This window comes from Eriocheir sinensis, chromosome 45 (genome assembly GCF_024679095.1).
Source record: "Eriocheir sinensis breed Jianghai 21 chromosome 45, ASM2467909v1, whole genome shotgun sequence".
In the NCBI taxonomy this organism is placed as follows: Eukaryota; Metazoa; Arthropoda; class Malacostraca; order Decapoda; family Varunidae; genus Eriocheir; species Eriocheir sinensis.
The window spans coordinates 1,558,311-1,581,453 of record NC_066553.1 but is presented as its reverse complement, the minus strand read 5'-3'; the positions used below and the strand labels follow the sequence as shown (position 1 = coordinate 1,581,453).

General features: G+C 47.1%; 1 protein-coding gene across 1 annotated transcript in view; it reads left to right on the top strand.

Annotated features, from left to right (window-relative positions):
• Positions 1-15,551, top strand: part of LOC126980834 (uncharacterized) — an 83,121-nt gene extending 67,570 nt beyond the window's left edge. Inside the window, exons 2-5 of the mRNA XM_050831110.1 lie at positions 3,998-4,147; positions 6,286-6,472; positions 10,396-10,562; positions 11,075-15,551. Of these exons, the coding sequence (XP_050687067.1) occupies positions 3,998-4,147; positions 6,286-6,472; positions 10,396-10,562; positions 11,075-11,413 (843 nt within the window). The 3' untranslated portion in view covers positions 11,414-15,551. The remainder of the gene's footprint in view (positions 1-3,997; positions 4,148-6,285; positions 6,473-10,395; positions 10,563-11,074) is intronic.
• The last annotated feature ends 7,592 nt before the right edge of the window (positions 15,552-23,143 follow it).

Here is a 23,143-nt window from a genome sequence, read left to right as displayed (position 1 = left end):
TTTGCCCCTTTTGAAAAACATTAAGCAAAAAAAAAAAAAAAAAAATCCAGGGAAACAGTGAAGCGGGCAAACAGTTAAACAGGAAAACAGATAAAAACACGGAAACAGTGAAACGGGGAAACTTAAACAGGTAAACAACTAAACAGGGAAAAGAGGTCAAACAGGAAAACATCAAAACACAAACAACGAACCAGAAAAAAACTAAGCACTTTAGGATTGAAACACACACACACACACACACACACACACACACACACACACACAAAACGCCCCCTTACACACATACACGGAAGGAAGTAAAAAAGGAAATGAGAAGGAAAAGAGGAACATAGGAAGCAAGGAAGGAAGGAAGGAAGTGAGATATACGAATTATTAAAAGTTGGAGGGAGGGAGAGAAAGAACAGCTACATAACCTCCACTCGCAAAATCCTGTCTGTGTCCTCTTTCTTCTCCTTTCTTTGCCTTTTTGACCTTTACCTTCAACTCCTGTGCATTGAGATAGTGAAAGAACGCATAAGCGGCAGCGGGAGGAGGAGGAGGAGGAGGTCTGTCTGTCCGGTCCGTCTGTCTGGGTAGCTAAGACAAACACGGCTCTCTGTTTAGTGGCCGCGGAGGCAAGAAGCGCTTGTTGACTCAGTACCGCTGGTGGGCCATGAGTGTTTGTTCGCCACATTACGTCGTGAGGGGGCAGAGAGGAAGGAGGAGAAGGAGGAGGAGGTAGGAAGAAGAAGAGGGAGGGTAGGAGGTGACTGAAAGGGGACAGGGGAGGAAAATGAGGAGGTAGGAAGAAGAGGGAGGGTAGAAGGTGACTGAAAGGGGACAGGGGAGGAAAATGAGGAGATAGGAAGAAGAGGGAGGGTTGGAGGTGACTGAAAGGGGACAGGGAGGACAGAAGGGGGAGGAAAATGAGGAGATAGGAAGAAGAGGGAGGGTAGAAGGTGACTGAAAGGGGACAGGGAGGACAGAAGGGGGAGGAAAATGAGGAGGTAGGAAGAAGAGGGAGGGTAGAAGGTGACTGAAAGGGGACAGGGAGGACAGAAGGGGAGGAAAATGAGGAGATAGGAAGAAGAGGGAGGGTAGAAGGTGACTGAAAGGGGACAGGGAGGAGAGAAGGGGGAGGAAAATGAGATAGGAAGATGATGGATGGATAACAAAGAGGGGAGGCGGTGGCTGAGTGGTTAGAGTGCGGGTGCGGCGTTCAGGAGCACCCGGGTTCGAGTCTCGCCCACCGCCACAAGCTGGGATCTTAGTCACCGCCGAGTGGTCTTAAGACTACCCACACGCTGTACTGAAGACCACCTATCAACCTGGACTCTAGATTCTCTGTCTAAAAAGAGGATCAAAGATGAGTTTCGGGGGGCAGCATGAGCCAAGCAAGATGGCGCCACTATAAACACTTGCCAGCGCCATAACAAGCTGAGGCCGACCTGATCCAACCAAGAGAGAGAGAGAGAGAGAGAGAGAGAGAACGATAGCCGCTACTTGTTTATCCTCTCTCTCTCTCTCTCTCTCTCTCTCTCTCTCTCTCTCTCTCTCTCTCTCTCTCTCTCTCTCTCTCTCTCTCTCTCTCTCTTTCTCTTTGCACAATGAAGAAGAGACTTTTGAAAGACCAAGAAGACACGACTCAACTAATATCCTCCTCTTCCTCCTCCTCCTCCTCCTCCTCCTCCTCCTCCTCTCGCTCCATCACCTCCCTTGTTAAACTGGGCGGAAGGAAGAAGACAAAATCACGCGCTGGTATTCACAGGAGGGGGAAGGAATCGTCTCAGGGTATTGACGCGAGGATCCAAAACCGTTCTGGAGATGGGAGTTCGGCGCTATTTTTAGGGGCGAGGAGTTTCTCTCTCTCTCTCTCTCTCTCTGTGTGTTTTCTTTCTTTCTTTCTTTGTTTCTTTGTTTGTTTCTTCCTTCCTCTCTTTCTTTCTCTCTTTCTTTCTTTCTTCCTTTCTCTCTTTTCTTTCAGTCTGTCTCTGTGTCTCTGTCTGTCTGTCTGTCTGTCTGTCTGTCTGTCTGTGTCTCTCTCTCTCTCTCTCTCTCTCTCTCTCTCTCTCTCTCTCTCTCTCTCTCTCTCTCTCTCTCTCTCTCTCTCTCTCTCTCTCTCTCTCTCTCTCTCTCTCTCTCAATCCCTTCCCTCTCTCTTATTCTTCTAATGGCTCCCTTGTATTTCTTTTATTTCATTAGTTCCAGATTCGTTCGCTCCTCTTTCCCGTTTTCTTTATTTGGCTTCTCCTAATTTCCCTTTCTCTCGTTTTCTTTCATTCCGTTTATTGTTATTTCGGTCATGATTTCACCCGTTTTCTTCCTTCTTCCTCGTTTTCTCTCTGTCTTTTAATTCGTTTTCTTTCTCTCTTTCGGTTATTTTGTTGTATTAATTGTTGAAGTTTTCGGTGCATGAGAGAAGGTAATGAAGATGATGATGATGATGATGATGGTGATGGTATGGTATTAGTTTTCTTTTATTTGGTATTCTCTCTCTCTCTCTCTCTCTCTCTCTCTCTCTCTCTCTCTCTCTCTCTCTCTCTCTCTCTCTCTCTCTCTCTCTCTCTCTCTCTCTCTCTCTCTCTCTCTCTCTCTCTCTCTCTCTCTCTCTCTCTCTCGTTCTCTAGTTTTCTCAATACCATTTCTTTCTTTCCTTCCTTCCTTCCTTTCTTTCTCTTTCTATCTTTCTTTCTCTCTCATTCTTCCCTCCATCCCTCCCTTCCTTCCCCCTCTCCCTCTCCCTCCCTCCCTCTCTTGCGTTGATCCCTTCCAAGTGTTTCGGAAGCCAAGGGGTCCTCGCCTAAGCCGCCTCTCCGCCTGTTTATCGGGATCACATTAGGTTCTTCGTCTGTCCGCCTCGGCTATTCGATCTCCTCCAGAAATTGCCTAATGGAATTGGCTCACGATTGGGGTTCAGGCAGTCTTTGCGGCCTAGGAGAAGTAGGTGGTGGTGGTGGTAGTGGTGATGGTGGAGGATTAAGTTGAAGGGGTGAGGTTGTTTGATAGAGTGTGTGATAGTTAGTGGAGGGAAAGGATGATGATGATGATGAGGAGGAGGAGGAAGAATGATAGAAAGAAGATTGAATAGCCCGACAGTAGATAAAAAACAGCCATTTGACTCTCACGCCCAGTTTTGCGTGTTCTAGAGAGTCCTGGAATTTGTGTATGTCTCTGTCATCTGTCTCACTCTCTCACCTTGTCTTCTCGGCCTCCGAATTCACGTTATAGAGTTATTTGCCCTTTTATTAATGTTCTAGAGATAAAACTGTCCTTGTGCGTGTGTGTCTGTGTGTGTGTGACCGTGAGAGTGTCTGAATGTTCATCTGTCTCACTCTCTCCGTCTTCTCGGCCTCAGAATTCACGTTATAGAGTTATTTGCCCTTTTATTAATGTTCTCGAGATAACTGTTCTTGTGTCTGTGTGTGTGTGGCCGTGAGAGTGTCTGCATGTTCATCTGTCTCTCTCTCTCTGTCTTCTCGGCCTCCGAATTCACGTTATAGAGTTATTTGCCCTTTTTTAATGTTCTAGAGATAACTGTTCTTGTGTCTGTGTGTCTGTGTGTGTGTGACCGTGAGAGTGTCTGAATGTTCATCTGTCTCTCTCTCACCTTGTCTTCTCGGCCTCAGAATTCACGTTATAGAGTTATTTGCCCTTTTATTAATGTTCTCGAGATAACTGTCCTTGTGTCTGTGTGTGTGTGGCCGTGAGAGTGTCTGAATGTTCATCTATCTCACTCTCTCCGTCTTCTCGGCCTCAGAATTCACGTTGTAGAGTTATTTGCCCTTTTATTAATGTTCTCGAGATAAATGTCCTTGTGTTTGTGTGTGTGACTGTGAGAGTGTCTGCATGTTCATATATCTCACTCTCCCTATGTCTTCTCGGCCTCAGAATTCACGTTGTAGAGTTATTTGCCCTTTTATTAATGTTCTCGAGATAACTGTCCTTGTGTCTCTGTGTGTGTGATCGTGTGTCTGTCTGCATGTTCATCCCCCCTCACGCCCGCCCCCTCGCCCCACAGAAGGAGCGGTACGGGTACTTTCTGCTGGACACGGTCTTCACGGTGGTGGTGACAGGCTCCCTCGTCGTGTTCGTATGGCGAGGCTCCTGGGTCTTCCTCGACGCCATACTTTTCCCCGCCAAGCCTGTCTACTCCGCCTGGGGATCCATGGTAAGGCGAGGAGGAGGAGGAGGAGGAGGAGAAGGAGATATAGTAGTAGTAGTAGTAGTAGTAGTAGTAGTAGGAGGAGGAGGAGGAGGTGAAGGTATGGTAATGAAAGGTTTTAATGTGTGTGTGTGTGTGTGTGTGTGTGTGTGTGTGTGTGTGTGTGTGTGTGTGTGTGTGTGTGTGACCTTTTTGCTCCTGACTGCCCACCTGCCGTCTCCCAGCGCCTCGACACACACACACACACACACACACACACACACACACACAGACCAAAGAACATGAATGGCCTTGATGTTTGACTCTTGTTATGTTAGTGTTTTGACGTGTGTGTGTATGTATGTATGGGTGTATGTATGTTATGTATGTATGTATGTATGTATGTATGTAGGCCTATGTATGGGTCATTTACCTTAGTCTGATCACGTACTGCACTCGCGATCACCAGCCAGCACTCTCCCCAAGTTATCAATAAGTTTAGGTTGAAGTTTAGATGAGAAAGAATATGTAGGAACGCGTATTAGTTGAATCAATTTAAGTTCAAGAAGGAAATAGGCAAGATCTGAGTCACGAGCAGACTGGTGGATGAGTGGAGAAAACTGAGCAGGTATATAGTTGAGGAAAAGGAAACAGAGAGCAAAACGGTAAAGTTGGCAAAAGTGTTCCTCGCGCAGTGCTGGGACAAAAGAGCACAAATGTCTGAATAAGTGAAGAGAAGTGAATTTATCTCAGTTTACAAAATTACGTATCACTGAAAAGGAAGGTGCGTGAAAAAGAAGAAGGGAGGAACGAGAGAAGGAGGACCTAAGAAGCGATACAAAGCGATACAGGTCAAAAGAAGAAGATAAAGGAGAACGTGATTGGAGGCTTTGAATGAAGGGGGTTAGATGTCACTGTGGACGGGAAGGAAAGGTAGTGAATAAATTTAACCCTCTCAGGAGCTGCCGTGTGTGAGTTGTCTGTCTGGCTTCTTGTATATATATTTTTTTGTCTTTGTGTATCTTTGTCTGTACTCCTTCAACTCTCTTCTACTCTGCACTTCCACTACTCCTTTCCAGCCTCTTCCACTCCTTTTCACCCTCTTCCACTCCCCTCCACACTCCTTATCTTTTGTCTCTATCCCTACCACTCCTACCAATTCCACTCACTCCCAGTCTCTCCTAACTCCACCCCAATTTCCTTACACTCCCTCGACCCTCTTCCACTCCTTTTCACCCTCTTCCACTCCCCTCCACACTCATTATCTTTTGTCTCTATCCCTACCACTCGTACCAATTCCACTCACTCCCAGTCTCTCCTAACTCCACCCCAATTTCCTTACACTCCCTCGACCCTCTTCCTCCCCTCTCCACTCCTTCCATCCACTTCTACCATCTTTATATTGTATCTCTACCCTCTCCCTGGCGATCCTTTCAACTGCACACCCACCCCAACTTCTCTCAACCCCCAACTCCCTTCCACTCCCGTCCCCACGAGCAGCCAACCATCCTGGCCCAGCTCCCTCTCCGTCCCGGGCCGAGCAATCAAGTCCCTCAGCCCTTGCTCCACCAATCACCTGCGTCTGAGGGCGGATGAGAAGAGCTTGTCCATCACATTAGCCCGTGACGCGGCGAGGGGACACGAGGGACGGAGAAGGAGGAGGAGGAGGAGGAGGAGGAGGAGGAATACATAGGAGAACATAGGAATACATAGGAAGAACAGACACCAGAAGACTTGGCGGTCTATGGCGAGGGTGTCTGTTTACTACCGCTACTACTAGTAATCTACGTGTGGTAGGACAGGACAGAATAGATGAAGGCTCCTCCCCACCCACCTCTCCCTCCGGCAGGAAACAGTTATAAGAGAACACCATGTGCCTTTACGGAAGAAAGGGACATGGAAATTTTACAGTAAAGAGAGAAATAAGAGGAAATTACTACCCTTAACTTACGCTACTGGTGACCTAAGCTGTGGGGAAATTATTAACACAAAGTCTTCAGGTTGTAGCCGTGCTCCAGTGTGTCTGAAACATATGAAAAGGAAAACTTATCTAAACGCTTAAAAATGCTCGTCATACGGCAAGTTACGGAACGCTGGAATTTGTTTGGTTGCTCGTCTCTGTATCTTTTCTAGCAAAACTTGACCTTTGATATAATTCGGTGCAGGTGGTGGGCATGACGGTGACGATGCTGACGTTCCTGGCGCAGCTGATGATCGTGCCGTGCTTCCGCCACATCCGCAAGGGCGTGGCCAAGACGCTGCTGGAGGACGTCTACCACACCATCTGCTTCGTGGGCGACGTGAACGTGTGGCGCGGCGTGTGGAACCTCCTCAACATCTACCTCGTCCCAGGTGAGAGGGGAGGGGAGGGAGGAAAGGGGAGAGAGAGAGAAAGGGGGAACAGAGAAAACATGAGAAGAGAATAAAAAGAAAGGAAAAGTCCAGAGAGAAGAAGGTAAGGTATGAGACAGAGAGGGAGGAAGGGATAGAGAAAGGGAGGAAGAAAGGGAAGAAGACAAGGAGGGAGGGAGAGAGAGAGAGAGAGGGAGCAATATGGGAGGTACGAAGGAAGGGAGAGAAGAACAATGAGGATATGGGGAGAGAGGGAAGGAAGGAAGAATAAACATAGGGAGGGAGGGAGGGAGGGAGGGAGGGAGGAGACAAAGGGAGAATGTTGTGACAGTTTTATGAAGGAAAACAAAGAGAGGAAAAAGGTAAACACGAGACCACCTGTTTGTCTTCTTCACCGCCATTGTTGTTGTTGTTGTTGTTGTTGTTGTTGATGTTTATCTATATGTTTGTTTGTTTGTTTGTGTGTTTGTTTTGCTCTTGTTAGTTCAATGTTATTATTTTTTTTCCCTGATTCTCTCTCTCTCTCTCTCTCTCTCTCTCTCTCTCTCTCTCTCTCTCTCTCTCTCTCTCTCTCTCTCTCTCTCTCTCTCTCTCTCTCTCTCTCTCTCTCTCTCTCTCTCTCTCTCTCCCCTGTGTGTGTGTGTGTGTGTGTGTGTGTTCGATTCTCACGTCTTTTTTTCTTTTCTCTCACCTCTTCTTCGTTTTTATTCTTTCTCCTTCACCTCCTCCTCCTCTTCCTCATTCCCCTCCTCTTCCTCCTTCTCGTCTCCTCATATCCATTCTATTCTCAACCTTTCTACTCATTCTTCTTCTACCAGTCACATGTCTCTTTTTACTGCCCTTCCCTATTTCTTGTTCTTTCTCCTCCTTCTCCTCCTTCTCTTCTTCCTTCTCCTCCGCATCTTCGTCCTTTTCTCAACCATCTCGCCCCTGGTCACCATTTTCTACGCAGCATCCTCTAGCAGGGCAGACTTAAATAAACCTTTCCTTACCTAACCTAATATAATCTCACCTAACCTAACCTTAAATACCTAACCTAAACTAACCTAACCTAATCTTATCTAACTAATTCTAATCTAACCTAACCTTACCTTACCTTGCCTTATCTAACCTAACCTAACCTAACTCAACCTATTGTAACCTTTCCTAATCTTATCTAACTTACCCTAATCTAACCTAACCTTACCTTACCTAGCCTTACCCAGCCTAACCTAACCTAACCTAACCCAACCTCACCAAATCTAACGTAACCTAACCTGTTTAAGAGCTTTACCAAACCTAACCTATTGTAACCTACCCTAATCTTATCTAACTTAACCTAATCTAACCTTACCTTACCTTACCTAACCTTACCCAACCTTACCTAACCTTACCAAACCTAACCTATTGTAACCTACCCTTATGTAACCTAACTTGTTCAAGAGCCTTACCAAACCTAATCTATTGTAACCTACCCCAATCTTATCTAACTTAACCTAATCTAACATAACTTTACCTTACCCAGCCTTACCCAACCCAACCTAACCTAACCTAACCTAACCTGACCTAACGTAACCTAACCTGTTTACGAGCGGCGCCACGTACCAGTAGAGCGAGAGGGCATACGTAACCGGGGACAGTCTTTTCCATGGCTATTTCTCCCCCTAACCTAATCTAACCTAACCTAACCTAACCTAACCTAACGTAACCTAACCTATTTACGAGTGGCGCCAGGTACCAGTAGAGTGAGAGGGCATACGTAACCGGGGACAGTCTTTTCCACGGCCATTTCTCCCCCTAGGCCCCCTTAATTACCGACGCACTGGACTCTGCGGCTCAGGTGTTGCTTTTTGCTGCAGATTTAATGGGATAATGACCGAGTTCCTCCTCCCCTCCTGATGCCCTCCTCTCCTCTCCTCTCCTCTCCTCGTCATCCCTGCCTTCCTTCCTCCGTTCACTTCCGCCTCCCTTTCTCTCTCTCTCTCTCTCTCTCTCTCTCTCTCTCTCTCTCTCTCTCTCTCTCTCTCTCTCTCTCTCTCTCTCTCTCTCTCTCTCTCTCTTGCGATTTTTCTTATTTCTCTCTGTTTTCTTTTCTTTTTTCTTTGTTTTGAACGTTTTTTCTCGTCCTGTTCTTCTTTTGTTTCGTCTTTTCTCGTCTCTTCTTCTTCTCTTTCCTTTCCTTTCCCTTCTTCTTATCTTTCCTCTCTTCTCTTCTCTTCTCTTCTCTTCTCTCTCCCAGATTCGCCTTTCCCTCCTTTCATTCACATCCTCTTCTGTACTTCTTTTCCTCCTCCTCCTTCTCCTCCTCCTCCTTCTCCTCCTCCCTCGCACTTTTTCTCCTCCTCTATTTTCTTTCCAGTTCCTTTTTTTCTCTCTCCGGTCATTTATCCTCTTTCCTCCTTCCTCTTCTCCGTCTCTCCATATTTCTTCCTCTATCTATTGGCTCTTTCATTTATCTCTCCCTCTCTCCCACCCCCTCTCTCTCCTCTCCTCTTTTTCTCCTCTTTTATCTTCATTTACTATGTTATTCTTTTCCCTTTTTTTGTCATCTGTTCTCTCTTATTTCTCCGTCTCATTTGTCTTTCTCTCTCTCTCTCTCTCTCTCTCTCTCTCTCTCTCTCTCTCTCTCTCTCTCTCTCTCTCTCTCTCTCTCTCTCTCTCTCTCTCTCTCTCTCTCTCTCTCTCTCTCTCTCTCTCTCTCTCTCTCTCTCTCTCTCTCTGCCATTCGTTTTCTCATTTCTTCCTTTTCTTCTTTCTCCCTCTTTCTCTCTTCCCATTCTTCCACTCTCACACCCATCCCGTCCCATCGCCTCTCCTCCTCCTCCTCCTCCTCCTCCTCCGCCTCCCCTCCCGCCTTTCAATCACTTCCTCCCCTCCGTCTCTCTCTTCCTCCCGTACTTTCTGCCCTCACGTGCCCTTCTATCACGTCCCTTCCCTTCCCTTCCCTTCCCTTCCCTTCCGTTTCCTTTCCTTCCCTTCCATTCTCTTCCCTTCCCTTCCCTTCTCTTCTCTTCTCTTCTTTTCTCTTCTCTTCCCTTCCCTTCCCTTCCCCTCCCTTCCTTTCCCTTCTCTTCTCTTCTCTTCTCTTCTTTTCTCTTCTTTTCTCTTCTCTTTCCTTCCCTTCCCTTCCCTTCTCTTCTCTTCTCTTCTCTTCTTTTCTCTTCTCTTTCCTTCCCTTCCCTTCCCTTCCCTTCCGTTCCCTTCCATTCCCATCCCTCCCTTCCCTGAAAATTTATGCTATAGTTATATTGTACTAGCTCACACTATGTATATTAACCTGGTAACTCTCCCTCCTCAGTTAAATTCAATTCTCATATATCCGCATAACCCATTTAAATCTTTACTCTGCATCCTCAAGGCTGGTGAAGGAGCGTTAGAGAATTCTTTTTCTTTAGGGGCTGCCTATAGCGTCTGTCGGCTCTCTTGACTGTCCTCTTGAGCGGCCCCAGCTCGTTAGTGGCGCAGGCGAATTTTATTTATAGTGGGTTCCGTGATTTATGACTCTTGCTTGGCCTTCAGTGCTGCACTTTTTTTTTTACAACAAAGGAGACAGCTCAAGGGCACACACAAAAAGGAAACAATAATTAAAAAAAAGCCCGCTACTCGCTGCTCCTAAAAAAAAGAATCAAAAGAGGTGGCCGAAAGAGAGGTCAATTTCGGGAGGAGAGGTGTCCTGATACCCTCCTCTTGAACGAAGTCTGAAGTTAGGGTTGACTGAGGATCTGGGAAGCATGTTGGTAATCTTCCGTCACTCGGGGATGGTTGAACACTGTCAGTGGGTATCGGTGTGACTCGAACCTGGGTCCTTGGGTTCATCACGCATGCACGCTAACCACTCAGCCACCGCCTTCCCTAGATTACTTCATATGTATCATTCCTGTAACTACCAACACCCCCTTGTACCCTCCACCCACACTCACGTCCCCGCTCCCCTCCTCCCGCAGATCTGCCGGTGGTGAGCAACTTCCTGACGGCGGTGACGGGCCAGATCGTGCTCATGTGCTTCTACACCGCCAACTCCATCCTCGTGCGCGGCGCCGTGATGGACGGGGCGGGCGAGGGGAACAAGGGCGTCGTCTTCCCCACACACTACCTCAGATTCTTCTACAAGGTGCGTGCTGGGGTGTGTTTGGGGTGGGGTTGGTGTGCTGGGGTGTGTGGGATGGGTTTTTTTTTGTGTGTGTATTGGGAGAGGGGGATGTATGTAAGTGGGGAGTTGTGTTAGGGGGGGGGAAGAGGAATAGAATTGTATATCGGTTTTTCGATGAAAGAATATAAAAATTCATTAATGTTTACGGCTGTCATAATATGTCCGCCGCCTCCGCGCTGGCAGAGGTGAGCCGAGCCGGGCTGCCGCGACCCGTGGGTCAGGGAGGTAGATACTGTCCGGCTGAGTGAATAGTATGGCTACATTACTGACGCTACTCTCCGCTACTTTCTTGCTCAAAATGCTGTTTAGTTGGAGTTAGTTAATTGGAAAAACGTTAAAACCTAAAAAACACTAATTTTCAAAGAAAATTAATCTTCAATGATTGACAAAATTCCCTTTTCCGAACAACAACAGACCTGCCCATCATGCCCCTGCCTCCCCCGCCCCTGAGCTTACCCTTCCCTACCTTGCAGAAGAAAAAGCTGGAGGAGGAGGAGCGGGCCAACATGTGGCTGCGCGGCGAGAGCGGCCGCTCCACCTTGACCATCAGCGCACCGCTTGAGGCGACGCTGGCCAGCAAGGCGAACGGCGTGTACGACGTGCGCGGCTACGGGGACGGCCACAGCTTCAGCGGCGGCTACACCGACGCCTACGGCAACCCGCTGGTGGGGGAGGAGGGGCGCGGCGCCCCCGCCAACACCACCTTCCAGGGCACGGACGCCGGGGGGGAGCGCACACTCCCCGCCTCCCCCGCCGCCGCCGCCGCCGGGAGGACTTCCCACAACGAGGACCAAACGGAAACTCACTTTTAGACTGTTGGTTGACGCGCTGAAGGTTTGCATTATTCCCGGGGAAGTATTTACTACTTTCTCTCAGTCTCATCTGTGTGAATGAAGATAAACATTATTGTAATTATATTTTTCTTTTGTCGCGAGGCAAAGCTTAATATTACTGATGTAATATGAAATCAATATTTATTGAAAAATGTAACACTTGAAACTTAATCGTAAAGTATGTTCTGTGTGCGGGTGAGCGTGGCGGACCAGCCGCGCCCTTGTCTCAGTATTACGAAGCCGGCCTGGCGGGGCCACGGCGCATCCCGCCGGAGGGCGTCGGGACCATGCTGCGCCGCTAGGGGCTGAGCCGCGAGGCCTGGGAGGTCTGAGGCCCGACCTCCGGGGCAGGGTGACACACGGGGACAGGCGGGGCAGCAGCAGGCCGCGAGTCTCCCGGCGCCGGGGCGGGCGTGTGCTGCGTGTCACGGCACTCAGGGTGTGTGGAGGCGTGTGATGTCTTGTGACGTCGTGACGAGGCGTGCGATAGTTTAAGAGGCGTGTGGAGGCGTGTAACAGTGATTTATAATGATGCGTGGGGCCCCGTGGTGGCGTGTACCAAAGAGCCGAGTCGTGTGCCTGGTGGTGTGTGAGTGCGTGCGTTGGTGTGTGGATGGGGGGTGTGGAGCGTATTAAGGCGCGCCGGGGCAGGCTCTTCAGCGTCGTGGGCAGCACGGGGTCGCGCGGCTCACCTCACTGGTGCCGACTCCAACGCGCAGAAAGATAAATACTTATGAAGTGCCAAACCGTGTTGTCAGTTACCAATAGGCTTTCTGCGTGATCGTAAGGGCAATACATAGACACAGAGTGGGTAAGATCAAGAGAGAACAAAGGATAATTCTAGTAAAAGCTTTGGCCATGAGGTAGCGCGTGGTTGGCGGCGCCCTTTGGGGTGTGCTGGTCGGGGCGGCGGGGGCGTGCTGTGTGGAGGGATGTCGGGGCTCCGCCGGTAAAGACTCAGGTCAGCCTTTCACGTATAGGGATTATTCAAGAATTATCTAGGGGTTATTCAGGGTCATTGTTTGGGGTCCATCGTAAGCAGTGCATAACTGTGGGTGTCTTTGTTGGCGCTTTTGTTGTGATAAAGGCTAATGATGATATAGTGTGGCGGTAGTCTGTCTGTCTGCTCTTTGCCACGCGTCCTGTTTCCTGGTGCGTCAGACAGCGATAACTTGACACGGCCATAAGGCTGCGTGTGTGACCCGGCACACCGATGTCGTCTGTTAGATTCCCCTTGTTAGTGACACGTTACATTCACTTGAATTTCTCCAACTTTGAGGCAAACTGAGACGTTAATATGATCCACGTATTATTATCAAGTCTGAGAAGCAGCTAACGAGGGTAGAAAAATACTTCCTTCCACCAACACACGCCGCCGGTCGTCGGGTACAGCGCCTAATGAAACAGTATCCTCCTTTAATGTGCCTTGCTTCCCATCATGTATAAATGAACACAAAATACCGATGAACTTCATGGAAAGAAACCGTATCCTCCGCCACGCGCTGCCACTCGAGAAGCAGAAAAGAAGGTAAAGTAGTTGGTAATGTCTCGTGAAAGGTATGCGAGTAAAAACAAGTTATCAGTTTATATTTACGGTGATCGATACGCCCCGAGGACTATGCTGATAACGTGAAAACTGACGCACACCGTTCAACTTAGGCTTAAGAAGGCAAAGGGAGTAAGGAAACAGTGACGGATGGACGGGATGCTTCTGGGGCGTGTTTTGCCTTATCGTCTTCGTGTCGTCACGGGCTGGGCGGAGCGGCGGCGCGGCGTCACAAAGCTCTGCACCAACACCAAAGATTAACTTGTACTATAGTCTCGTCTCGTTGTCCAGTCTGTTCATTGTTCTATTGTGACTCGCGCCGCCGCCACCGTTGTTCTTTGCTAATGTCTTCCATGTCAGTGTCTTCCATGTGCCAAACTCCTCCCGCCTTCCTGTGTGTCGCGTGTGGTGGGGACGCTTACAGGAAACATGGCGCCCCAGGTGGAGAATTAGCAATTCCATTTCTTTAGCACCGACTGTTGCTGTCTTTGCCAAATAATTATTGTTCTTGAGGAAACCGTGACGAAGGTTCTGCTCACTGTTAGTCACGAAGGCTTTGGGCCTTCAAATCACGCGGTGCCAAGTAGTAGTTAGTCAGCCCCCAAGGCCAAGAGTCGCAGCTGGGTGAGGCGGCGGCGGCGGCGAGCTGCTGTGTAGCGTTGGCAGCGCCCCTCAGGCGGCGGCGGTGACCGCCAGCCTCACCTGATGACCACGGCGAAGGAGTAGTCATTGTTATGTCGGGTCTTATCTTTTGGAACCTCTAAGTTGGTGCGGTGGTCGGGCGAGGCGAGGGGCTATCCACTGTCCTCACAACCCCGCCTCTGTACACAGTGGCGCAGAGTCAGACAGCCGAGAGGGGTCAGCCATATAGTGTATATATGCAATGATACGTATTTATACTTAGTTCGTCGACGGCCCTGCCTCAGGAGGTCTCGTCCACGTCGACGGGGACGCCCGTGGCGTGCCGCGGGGCGTGATCGGAGAGGCTCCGCGCGGCTCCGACGCGGTCACAGTGCCAAGGGAAGGTCCTCGGCGGGCAGGTGACGCATTAGCCGCAGCTACGCAGCTGGGACGTTACCGCCAGCGTGTTGGTAGCGGCGCAAAGCTATGTTGGTGAGTCTCATCGTACGCATAATGATACAATGATAATGACGATACGTCACTGGGACGTCGTGTTGACGCATGCACCAACACGGTGGGGATCGAACCTGTGACGCGAGGGTGTGGCCGATGAATCACCGTGCCGCCGAGCTCCTCCAAACGCAGCAATCTTTTCTACGTTTTAGTCGAAAACTCGCGGCGGAGCAGCGGCGAGGGAGGCGCGCGAGGGATTGTTGCGGCTTTTTTAAGGAACAGAACACTGCAGGTCGTTTGTCTTGCCACAGTAAAACTAAATACTCGTTTTAGAGACGAAATACTTTTAAACCTCATGAAAACGATAGGAAATTATGCAAAAAGTCTGGGAACAATAAATTCCCTGTTGAGCCGCAGAGAGGGAGAGGGAGGGAGAAGAAGCGAAGGAGAGGGACGGTACTGGAATGGGAGGGGAGGTAGAGGACTGGAGGAGGTGGAGGGTGAGAGAGGGGGTTAGGAGGGAAAGTGGAAGGATATGGGGATGGGGGGAGAGAGAGTAAGGGGGTGGAAGGTGAGGTGGAGGGGAGGGAGGGAGAGGGAGAGAGAGAGACAGATGTAGCGTCAGGCGAGACAAACGACCGTCCTCTCCTCCCCTCGCTGTTTAGCTCTTTGTTACGCGGCTCGAGGCTCTTCACTCACTCCCTTTTATATTTTTCTTATTTTATTTTCATTTTTATTCCCCATATCGTCACCTTGGTAAACAAACCGCCTTAGTCATTATTTTCTACTTTACAGGAAATCAGAAAAGAACTGTCATTATCTCATTCGGCTTAAGGTTTAGGCAGAAATGAAAAGGGCAATTCTAGAACACTCAAACCCTGAATGTCGAAGGCAACTCTACAGAAATGGGCGTCACGTGTTGAAAAATTGATGTAGAAAAAACCTGGAAATCGCTGAAAAATGACTTAGGCGAATATTTTATGAGGGTGACGATATTTGACTTGGTCCTTCCCGGTGCGACACAGACCAATTGCCTTTCATTTCTTTTTATTCAGATTTCATTGTTTACTTATTTATTTTCTTATTTTGTTCTCCGTTGTGTGATATTTATCGAAAAAAAACCGTCTATATCCGGAAAAGACTAAAAACGGGATTACGTGGTCTTAGAATAAGTAAAAAAACTAAAAACACAAGAAAATAAAAAGATATGGCCATGAGTCCTCACCATCTCCACTTCTGTTCTTCCTTCTTCCTCTACCTCCTGGTCCACAATCCTCAACATCCTCCTTCACCCTCACGGACGTTGTAACAGAAAATAAGGACGTTGTTTTTTCTCCCTGCTGACAGCCTTACCAGAGAAGGAAGGACTTTATACTTGTAGATAATACGCCTGTAAGATAATGATGATGATGATGATGATGATATTGTAGTGTTTAAGTTTACATAGTGCAAGTTTCATATATTATACCTAAGAAAATAAAGGCAACAACGAAAGCAGTCTGTCTTGTTAATCATCCCAAGAAAGTCCAAGAAAGAAATGAAAAAAAATAACCTTTGGCAGATCTTTAGACTACGCCCGGAGGTCAAAAGTAGCCAATGTGACTATTATATTTTTTTCATTTTAGCTCATCCTTTTTCGTGTACCTGCAGGTAACGATGTGAATAAAGAATGTGTTGTGTTTCATTTCACAGCTTAAAATACTCCACTTATCCCTAAACTGTGTGTGTGTGTGTGTGTGTGTGTGTGTGTGTGTGTGTGTGAGGTGGAAACAAAATAATATTAAAAAAAGTGTGTGTGTACATGTGGCAACAACAGCAGAAACGCTTGGCAACACTGCGGCGCCGCACGATTCACTCGCTAAGTCGAAACCCTTGGTGAAGATCGAACCTTGACCACCGCTCTCATCACGACGACACATGGACATCAGACCTAACACAAGGCACAAAAAAAATAGGAAACGAGCAAAAGGCAGCGTGGAAAACTTCAAACATCTTGATAGGTACACGCTAACACGACGACGGCATCAGTAAGTCAACTGTTCGAGCGTGTTGTCAAAGCTTCAAGTCATTATTGCCAGATACTTCTCCCGCATTAACTATTTCCAAAGGCCGAAAAGGAGATCAATCAAGCTGTAATGAGTTTTTTTTCACGTTCACGGTACTGGAGAAGGGTCAGACTACCACCAGGGTCATAAAACTACCCATGGAAATGCCCACAACTTCTACGAAAAACGTGTCAAATTTGTGTGCTTTGGCGGCAAACATATGACCTTCAGTGTTGTTCCGTAGTTCAACCCAGAAAGCCGCCCCAGACCCCCAGCTGTGAGGGCGGGCTGCACGGCTCACTAGGACGTGCAGAAGGGTCGCCTAGTGTATGTGAGGTGTTGCGTGACGTTTGTGTGGCTTATGGGACAGTGAGTGAAGCGATAAGAGACTGTGTAATGGCGTTGGTATGGCCTAAGGAGCCGCGAAAAGGGAAAACAAGACTACGTGAAGATATGTGGAGCTGGGAGTACTGTTTGTGTTACTTAGAGAACCGTGGCAAGAAAGAACTAATGTCAGTGCAGCGATAAGAGACGGGGAAGTTGCGTTTTTGTGGCTTAAGGAACAGTGGTAGGAAGAATTAGTATCCGTGCAGTGATGAGAGATGTTGGGAGTAGCGTTTTTGTGGCCTGAGGAAAAACTAGTGTCTGGGAAGCGATGTGTCGTTGGGTAGCGCCTTTATAGCTTAACTTAAGGAACCGAGACAAGGAAGAACAAGGGAACGTGAAGAGATAAGAGGTCATGAGTGACGTTTGTGTGGCTTAAGGAACCGTGACAAGAAGACTTATTATAGTGTGTGTGAAGCGTTAGAGTGGCTTATGGGACAGTTGAGAAGGACGGGTTAGTGATGTGAGGCGTTAAGTGGCGTGTGAGTGACTGATAGCCCGGTGGTTAGCGTGGGAAGGGCAAAACGCGAGTGTCTGTTTTCTATCGGGGAGAGGAAAGGCGAGGAACGATGAATTTTGATGTACTGTCATGTGATGGATGCTGCGTCTTGCTGCGTGTGTTTGAGTGTGTGAATTGATGTGATCTGATGCCTGCGTGAACGTGTGTGTGTGTGTGTGTGTGTGTGTGTGTGTGTGTGTGGCGGCTTTCCTCTCTGTCTGGTACGCGAGGGCTGAGCGGCTGCCTCCTGTGTGTGTGTGTGTGTGTGTGCCAAGTTAGTTCTCCCGCCGAGGCGAGGCTGCTCTCCGCCGCTAATGGGCGCGTGGCGTGTGTTGGCTGCAAACTTTGAATTGTTGTGTTGCGGTCGGAAAGCAAGTTGAGGCAAACTGTGCTCACCGCCGAGGGATCCACCGCCGCGCTGGAAATGCCCAAGGTAAGTGGGTAAACATGCCTTCCTCTCTTTAGTTGAGTTAGCCGTTGAAGTTGAAGGCTTGCCGTTTTCTCTCTACGCCGCGCAGGGAACTTGGCGGCGCGGGGAAGGGAGAGATAGTAGGAGGGGGAAGCCTATATAAGAATGAACTAACAGGGAAATCAAGTTGCTTAGCGAAATGTATGTGTCATTGAGGCTTCTACTGCTTATGAGGTAGTTCGATCCAAGTGGCGATATAGTCATTGGCGGTGCGGGGAAGGGAGGGCTGAGACATTTACAGGTTAAGAGGAGCAAAATGTGGTTATAATCCTTTACTCACGGGTTAAGCAGGTAAAGGGAAGGGGAAAGGCTGAAGAAGGACCTGTTTTTGTTCTGTGAATTCAAAGGGAAATTGAATTCTTTGGTGGATTTCTTGCGTGGTTGAGACATTTACAGTTTAAGAGGAGTAAAATGTGGTTATAATTCTCTGCTCACGGGTTAAGCAGGTAAAGGGAAGGGGAAAGGCTGAAGAAGGACCTGTTATTGATCTGTGAATTCAAAAGGAAACCATTTTTTGGTGGATTATTTGCGTGGGTGAGACATTTACAGGTTAAGAGGAGCAAAATGTGGTTATAATCCTCTGCACATGGGCTAAACAGGTGAAGGGGAGAGCATCAAGACACCTCTCCACCCGAAACTGACCTCTCCTCTGACCTATTGTTCTTATTTCTTTGTTGGAGCAGCGTATTGCGGGTTTTCTTTATTGATGTGTTGTTGTTTTCCCCTTGAGCTGCCTCCCTTGCCGTAAAAAAGACAACCGCAACAAAGAACTAAAGGCCTTAAAGTGATAGGTAGCGTTGTATTGGGTTATGGGACAGTGACTGATGGCCCGATGGTGTGTGTGTGTGTGTGTGTGTGTGTGTGTGCTCTTTATTGGGGGGAGCAGGCTGCTAAAGAAGGGCCTGTCGCGTGTTCTGGCGAAGCTGTATTACGTAGAAGCAGGAGTGTTACATAATGCCAGCAGGTGATGCAAGATGGGCCGACTAGCCGCGGGGAAAGAAAGAAAATGGTCAACGAATGTGTTTATCGTTGATGCAAGGCCGCGAGGGATTGTGGGAAGCGAGGAAAACAAAAAAGGACTTACCTGGTATGAAGGAATGTGTTTATCGTTGATGCAAGGCCGCGAGGGATTGTGGGAAGCGAGGAAAACAAAAATGGACTTACCTGGTATGCTTATATTTAGATCAGGGACAAGAGAGAGAGAGAGAGAGAGAGAGAGAGAGAGATTATTATTATTATTATTATTATTATTATTATTATTTAACCAATTTATTACATCTAGTGGACGACGATCCTATTAACAAAGCCATGTAGCCAGAGATCTGTTACAGTTAAGCGGTCGTGTCGCGCGTTGGTGAGTCACACACCTACTCATTTAAATGCGTAAACACACACACACACATACACACACATACACACACACACACACACACACACACACACACACACACATGCTGTAATATATGCAACACACCGTTTTCTTGAGTTTCCCCTGACGCTCATGGGTTAACGGGTAATTGTTCTGATGTGAGTATTTGTATATAGGGCACCTTATTTGTTTGCCCGCGGGGTTCTGGGGGAATGTGTGTTGTGTGATCAGATCTACGTTTCACTGTGATCCCCTTTTTTCTCTCTGCTTATCGACCTATTTATTTATTTATCTATCTCTATTGATCTATCTGTCCATCTCTATTTCTACCTATCTCTGGAATATTGACTGATTTAGTATATTGAGTAACCTTATATATCATACATACTATAATTTGGTTTTGTAAGGGAGATATAAAACTCTACGGATATATTTTGCCTGATTTCACTATGTATGGATATTTCTACCGTAGATTTTTTCTCTCTCTCTCTCTCTCTCTCTCTCTCTCTCTCTCTCTCTCTCTCTCTCTCTCTCTCTCTCTCTCTCTCTCTCTCTCTCTCTCTCTCTCTCTCTCTCTCTCTCTCTCTCTCTCTCTCTCTCTCTCTCTCTCTCTCTCTCTCTCTCTCTCTCTCTCTCTCTCTCTCTCTCTCTCTCTCTGTTAATTAATTTATTTCAGATATTTGCATCATTCCATTTATCATTATTTTCAGTTCATGTATTAATTCCGTGTTTCTTTAGTCATTCTTCTTCATTCAACTCATCCTCCTCATTCTTCTTCATCAGTACAGAGAGAATTACCACATCACACACACGACGTAATGCTCATAAGGGAGGGACGAGTGTTGCCTTAGGACAGGCTGGTGGGCCCTCGCTGCCCCCGCCTGTGTTTGGCTTAAGTGCGGCAAGGAGGAGAGCGAGGCGCGGGGGACAACACGGGGCTCGGCGCTAAGTTGATCACCCTCCCTTATGTGGCGCCGCTGAGGGAAATATTGACGGGTGAGTGACGGAGCCTGGCGCGATGGGGTGGGATGACCTTGCTATGACGTCTCCTGAGCATTGAAATATTGGGGGAATCAGAAAAAAAGTGAGGCGTAAATTGTGAATAAAGGAGTGCTGGGAAACTTGAGGGTAAGACAAGTGATATTAGTAGTGTGGTGGTACGTGGCGGCCTTTGAGTATTATTATAGAAATGTATGGATGATTAAGAAAGGTTGAGGCGCATTTTGTGAAAAGAAAAGTGCTGGTAAACTTCACGGTGAAACAACTAATATCAACAATGTGGTGATATACTTGGCGGAACATTTGAATAATAGCACAGATATGGAAGGAGTATTAGAAAGGAGTAAGGTGATATTTGCGAATAAAAAATATCTGGTAAACTTAATGATAATGAAGCAAATGATATTACAAATGATGTGTACGTGGCGGGACCTTGTTATAACGTAGAGTCCCTAATTATGATGCTATATTATAAGAAGAATTATAATCATCGGTGCGTGAGGTGCATTTTGGGAATCAAGAACGGCCAGTGAAGAACAATGAGGTATGTACACCCTGCGCGGTTCAGTGAGATAATATGTACGGTATAGAATAAAGATGCCTGTTTCATTGATAAGAGTTACGTGTTTTATAAATAGGAGTTGGTGCTACGAGGGTTCCGTGCTTCGAACTGTCTCTTATAGGATTTAGGGACGCGCGTTTTAGTGATGTGAACAACTGATTTTAGTGAGATGAATTGCACTTTTGAGAGGGAAAAGGAGCGTGTTTCAGTAGTAAGAGTTGCGTCGTTTAGTTTACGTTTTAGTATCAGGGCTGGAAACTGCACATGTCACTAACAATAGGGAATAAAAGGGAAATATAAAAAAAATCAATTCTTTAAATGTTTTCCATACACTCATACTCTCTCTCTCTCTCTCTCTCTCTCTCTCTCTCTCTCTCTCTCTCTCTCTCTCTCTCTCTCTCTCTCTCTCTCTCTCTCTCTCTCTCTCTCTCTCTCTCTCTCTCTCTCTCTCTCTCTGCGTATATCTCAACAATTCATAGCAGAACGTATTCCAAAACTACCCGAAATCATTTTAGACCTCAGAGTTTGTTGGAGAATTTTCATTTACAACCCAAAACCCAATCTGATAGAGAGAGAGAGAGAGAGAGAGAGAGAGTTGATAGGGTTGGATAATGACTTGCTGTCAGAACGCGAGGAGCAAAACGAATTGGAGAGAAGAGATACGGGCACGCTGAGAGACGAGAAGGAAAACGGATGTGGTGGCGGCCGACGGGGAGACTTCAGTATTTCCAGGGAGGCGAGGCGGCGCGTGATAAGCTGTCTGTTGGTCCTCGGGGTTCGTCAGGGTTATCTTGCGTGTGTGTGTGTGTGTGTGTGTGTGTGTGTGTGTGTGTGTGTGTGTGTGTGTGTGTGTGTGAAAGTATGTACACTAAAACATCCCTATTTCCATTTCTTTCATAATATCAGTGTTTACCTTATGTATGTCTTCTATTAATTCTTTATTCTCTCCTTTGTTTTATTTTTGCTTTTCTCTGTTTTTTTCTCTTTCCCTCTCTTACTTTCATTTTTCATTTTCTCCAACCGGACATTCTACATTCCTTTTTTTTCCTATTATTTTCCTGTAGTTTCTTTCGTTTCTCTCTCTCTCTCTCTCTCTCTCTCTCTCTCTCTCTCTCTCTCTCTCTCTCTCTCTCTCTCTCTCTCTCTCTCTCTCTCTCTCTCTCTCTCTCTCTCTCTCTCTCTCTCTCTCTCTCTCTCTCTCTCTCTCTCTCTCTCTCTCTCTCTCTCTCTCTCATTCATCATTCATCATTCACGCATTTCTCTATCTATATACATTTTCCATCTCAAAGTATGTACAGCAACACTAATTTCTTTTACAATACTTGTTTTCCATTATTTATATCCTTTTTTTTTTTTGGTTTACGAGTATTCCACCATTCTTTTTTATTCGGTTATGTTCTTTCGTTTATATTTCCATATATTATTCGTTCACTTCAATATATTTTACCCATCCCACATTTCCCTTCGACATCAACAAACTTTATTTCATTCATATTATCAGTGTTTCTCTTACTAACATCGTATTGCATTCATTTATCCCCTCCTGCTTTTCCTTCTATGTTCTCTCAGTTTTCTCTCTCTCATGTGTTCATTCATCATCCGTGCATTTCTGTCTAAACACTTTTTCTAGCCCACATTTCCCTTCGACATCAACAAACTTTATTTCATCTATATTATCATCGTATTGCATTCATTTATCCCCTCCTGCTTTTTCTTCTATGTTCTCTCAGTTTTCTCTCTCTTATGTGTTCATTTATCAGACGTGCATTGGTATCTATACACTTTTTCCAGCCCGCGTGTCCCTTTGGAGTCGGTCGGTCCCTTCACCCACCCATCCGTCCACCCGCGAATCCGTCTCTTTCACGTCCTGCTCGCCGCGTGTTTCCGCTGAGGGACAACCGACAGATATCTGGAGCAAAAGTTTAGATGTGTTTAAAGTATATATCTACACCCGCTCCCTCTCTCTCTCTCTCTCTCTTGGTCTCTCTCTCTCTCTCTCTCTCTCTCTCTCTCTCTCTCTCTCTCTCTCTCTCTCTCTCTCTCTCTCTCTCTCTCTCTCTCTCTCTCTCTCTCTCTCATAATAAACGAGAATAAGGGAAGTAGTGAAGGGATGAGGGTTAGGAGAAGGAGGAGGAGGAGGAGGAGGAGAGATGAGGATGAAGGAGAAGGAGGATGAAGGTGAGGGTGAGAAGAGAGATGAGAGAGAAGATGAGGAGAGAAAGGATGAGTAGAGGAGAGAGAAGATGAGAAGAGAGATAATGAGTCGTGAGGTGTGAGGGACTGCCAGACATGCTGAGACGTGTTTGCGTGCAAGGCAGAAGGGGAAGACTAATTGGTTATTATGATAGTGTCCACCTGGGAGCTCGGGGGAGGGCGTGGCAGGTGAGGGGGGCGGGGCAGTGGTGGTGGTGATGGTGGGGGTGGTGGTGGTGGCGGTGGTAATGACACATCTCCTTCCATTCTTCCTTCCTTCCTTCATATCCTTCTTTTCTTCCTTCTCTTCTCTTCCCTTGACTTCTTACATCCATTTTTTTACACACTCCATCCTTCCTTCCCTTCCTTTCGCTCTTCCCTTCCCTCTTACCTCTTCAATTGTGCCTCCTTTTCCAATTAATTATGCTCTCTCTTGACGCACCAGCCTTCCTTCCCTTCTTAACTTCCTGCCTTCATTTCCATTTTTCCTTCCTTGCGCTCTTCCCTTCCCTTCATCTCTTCCATTCACATCCAGTCTCCTTTACTCATTCATTTTTGCTCTCTCTTGA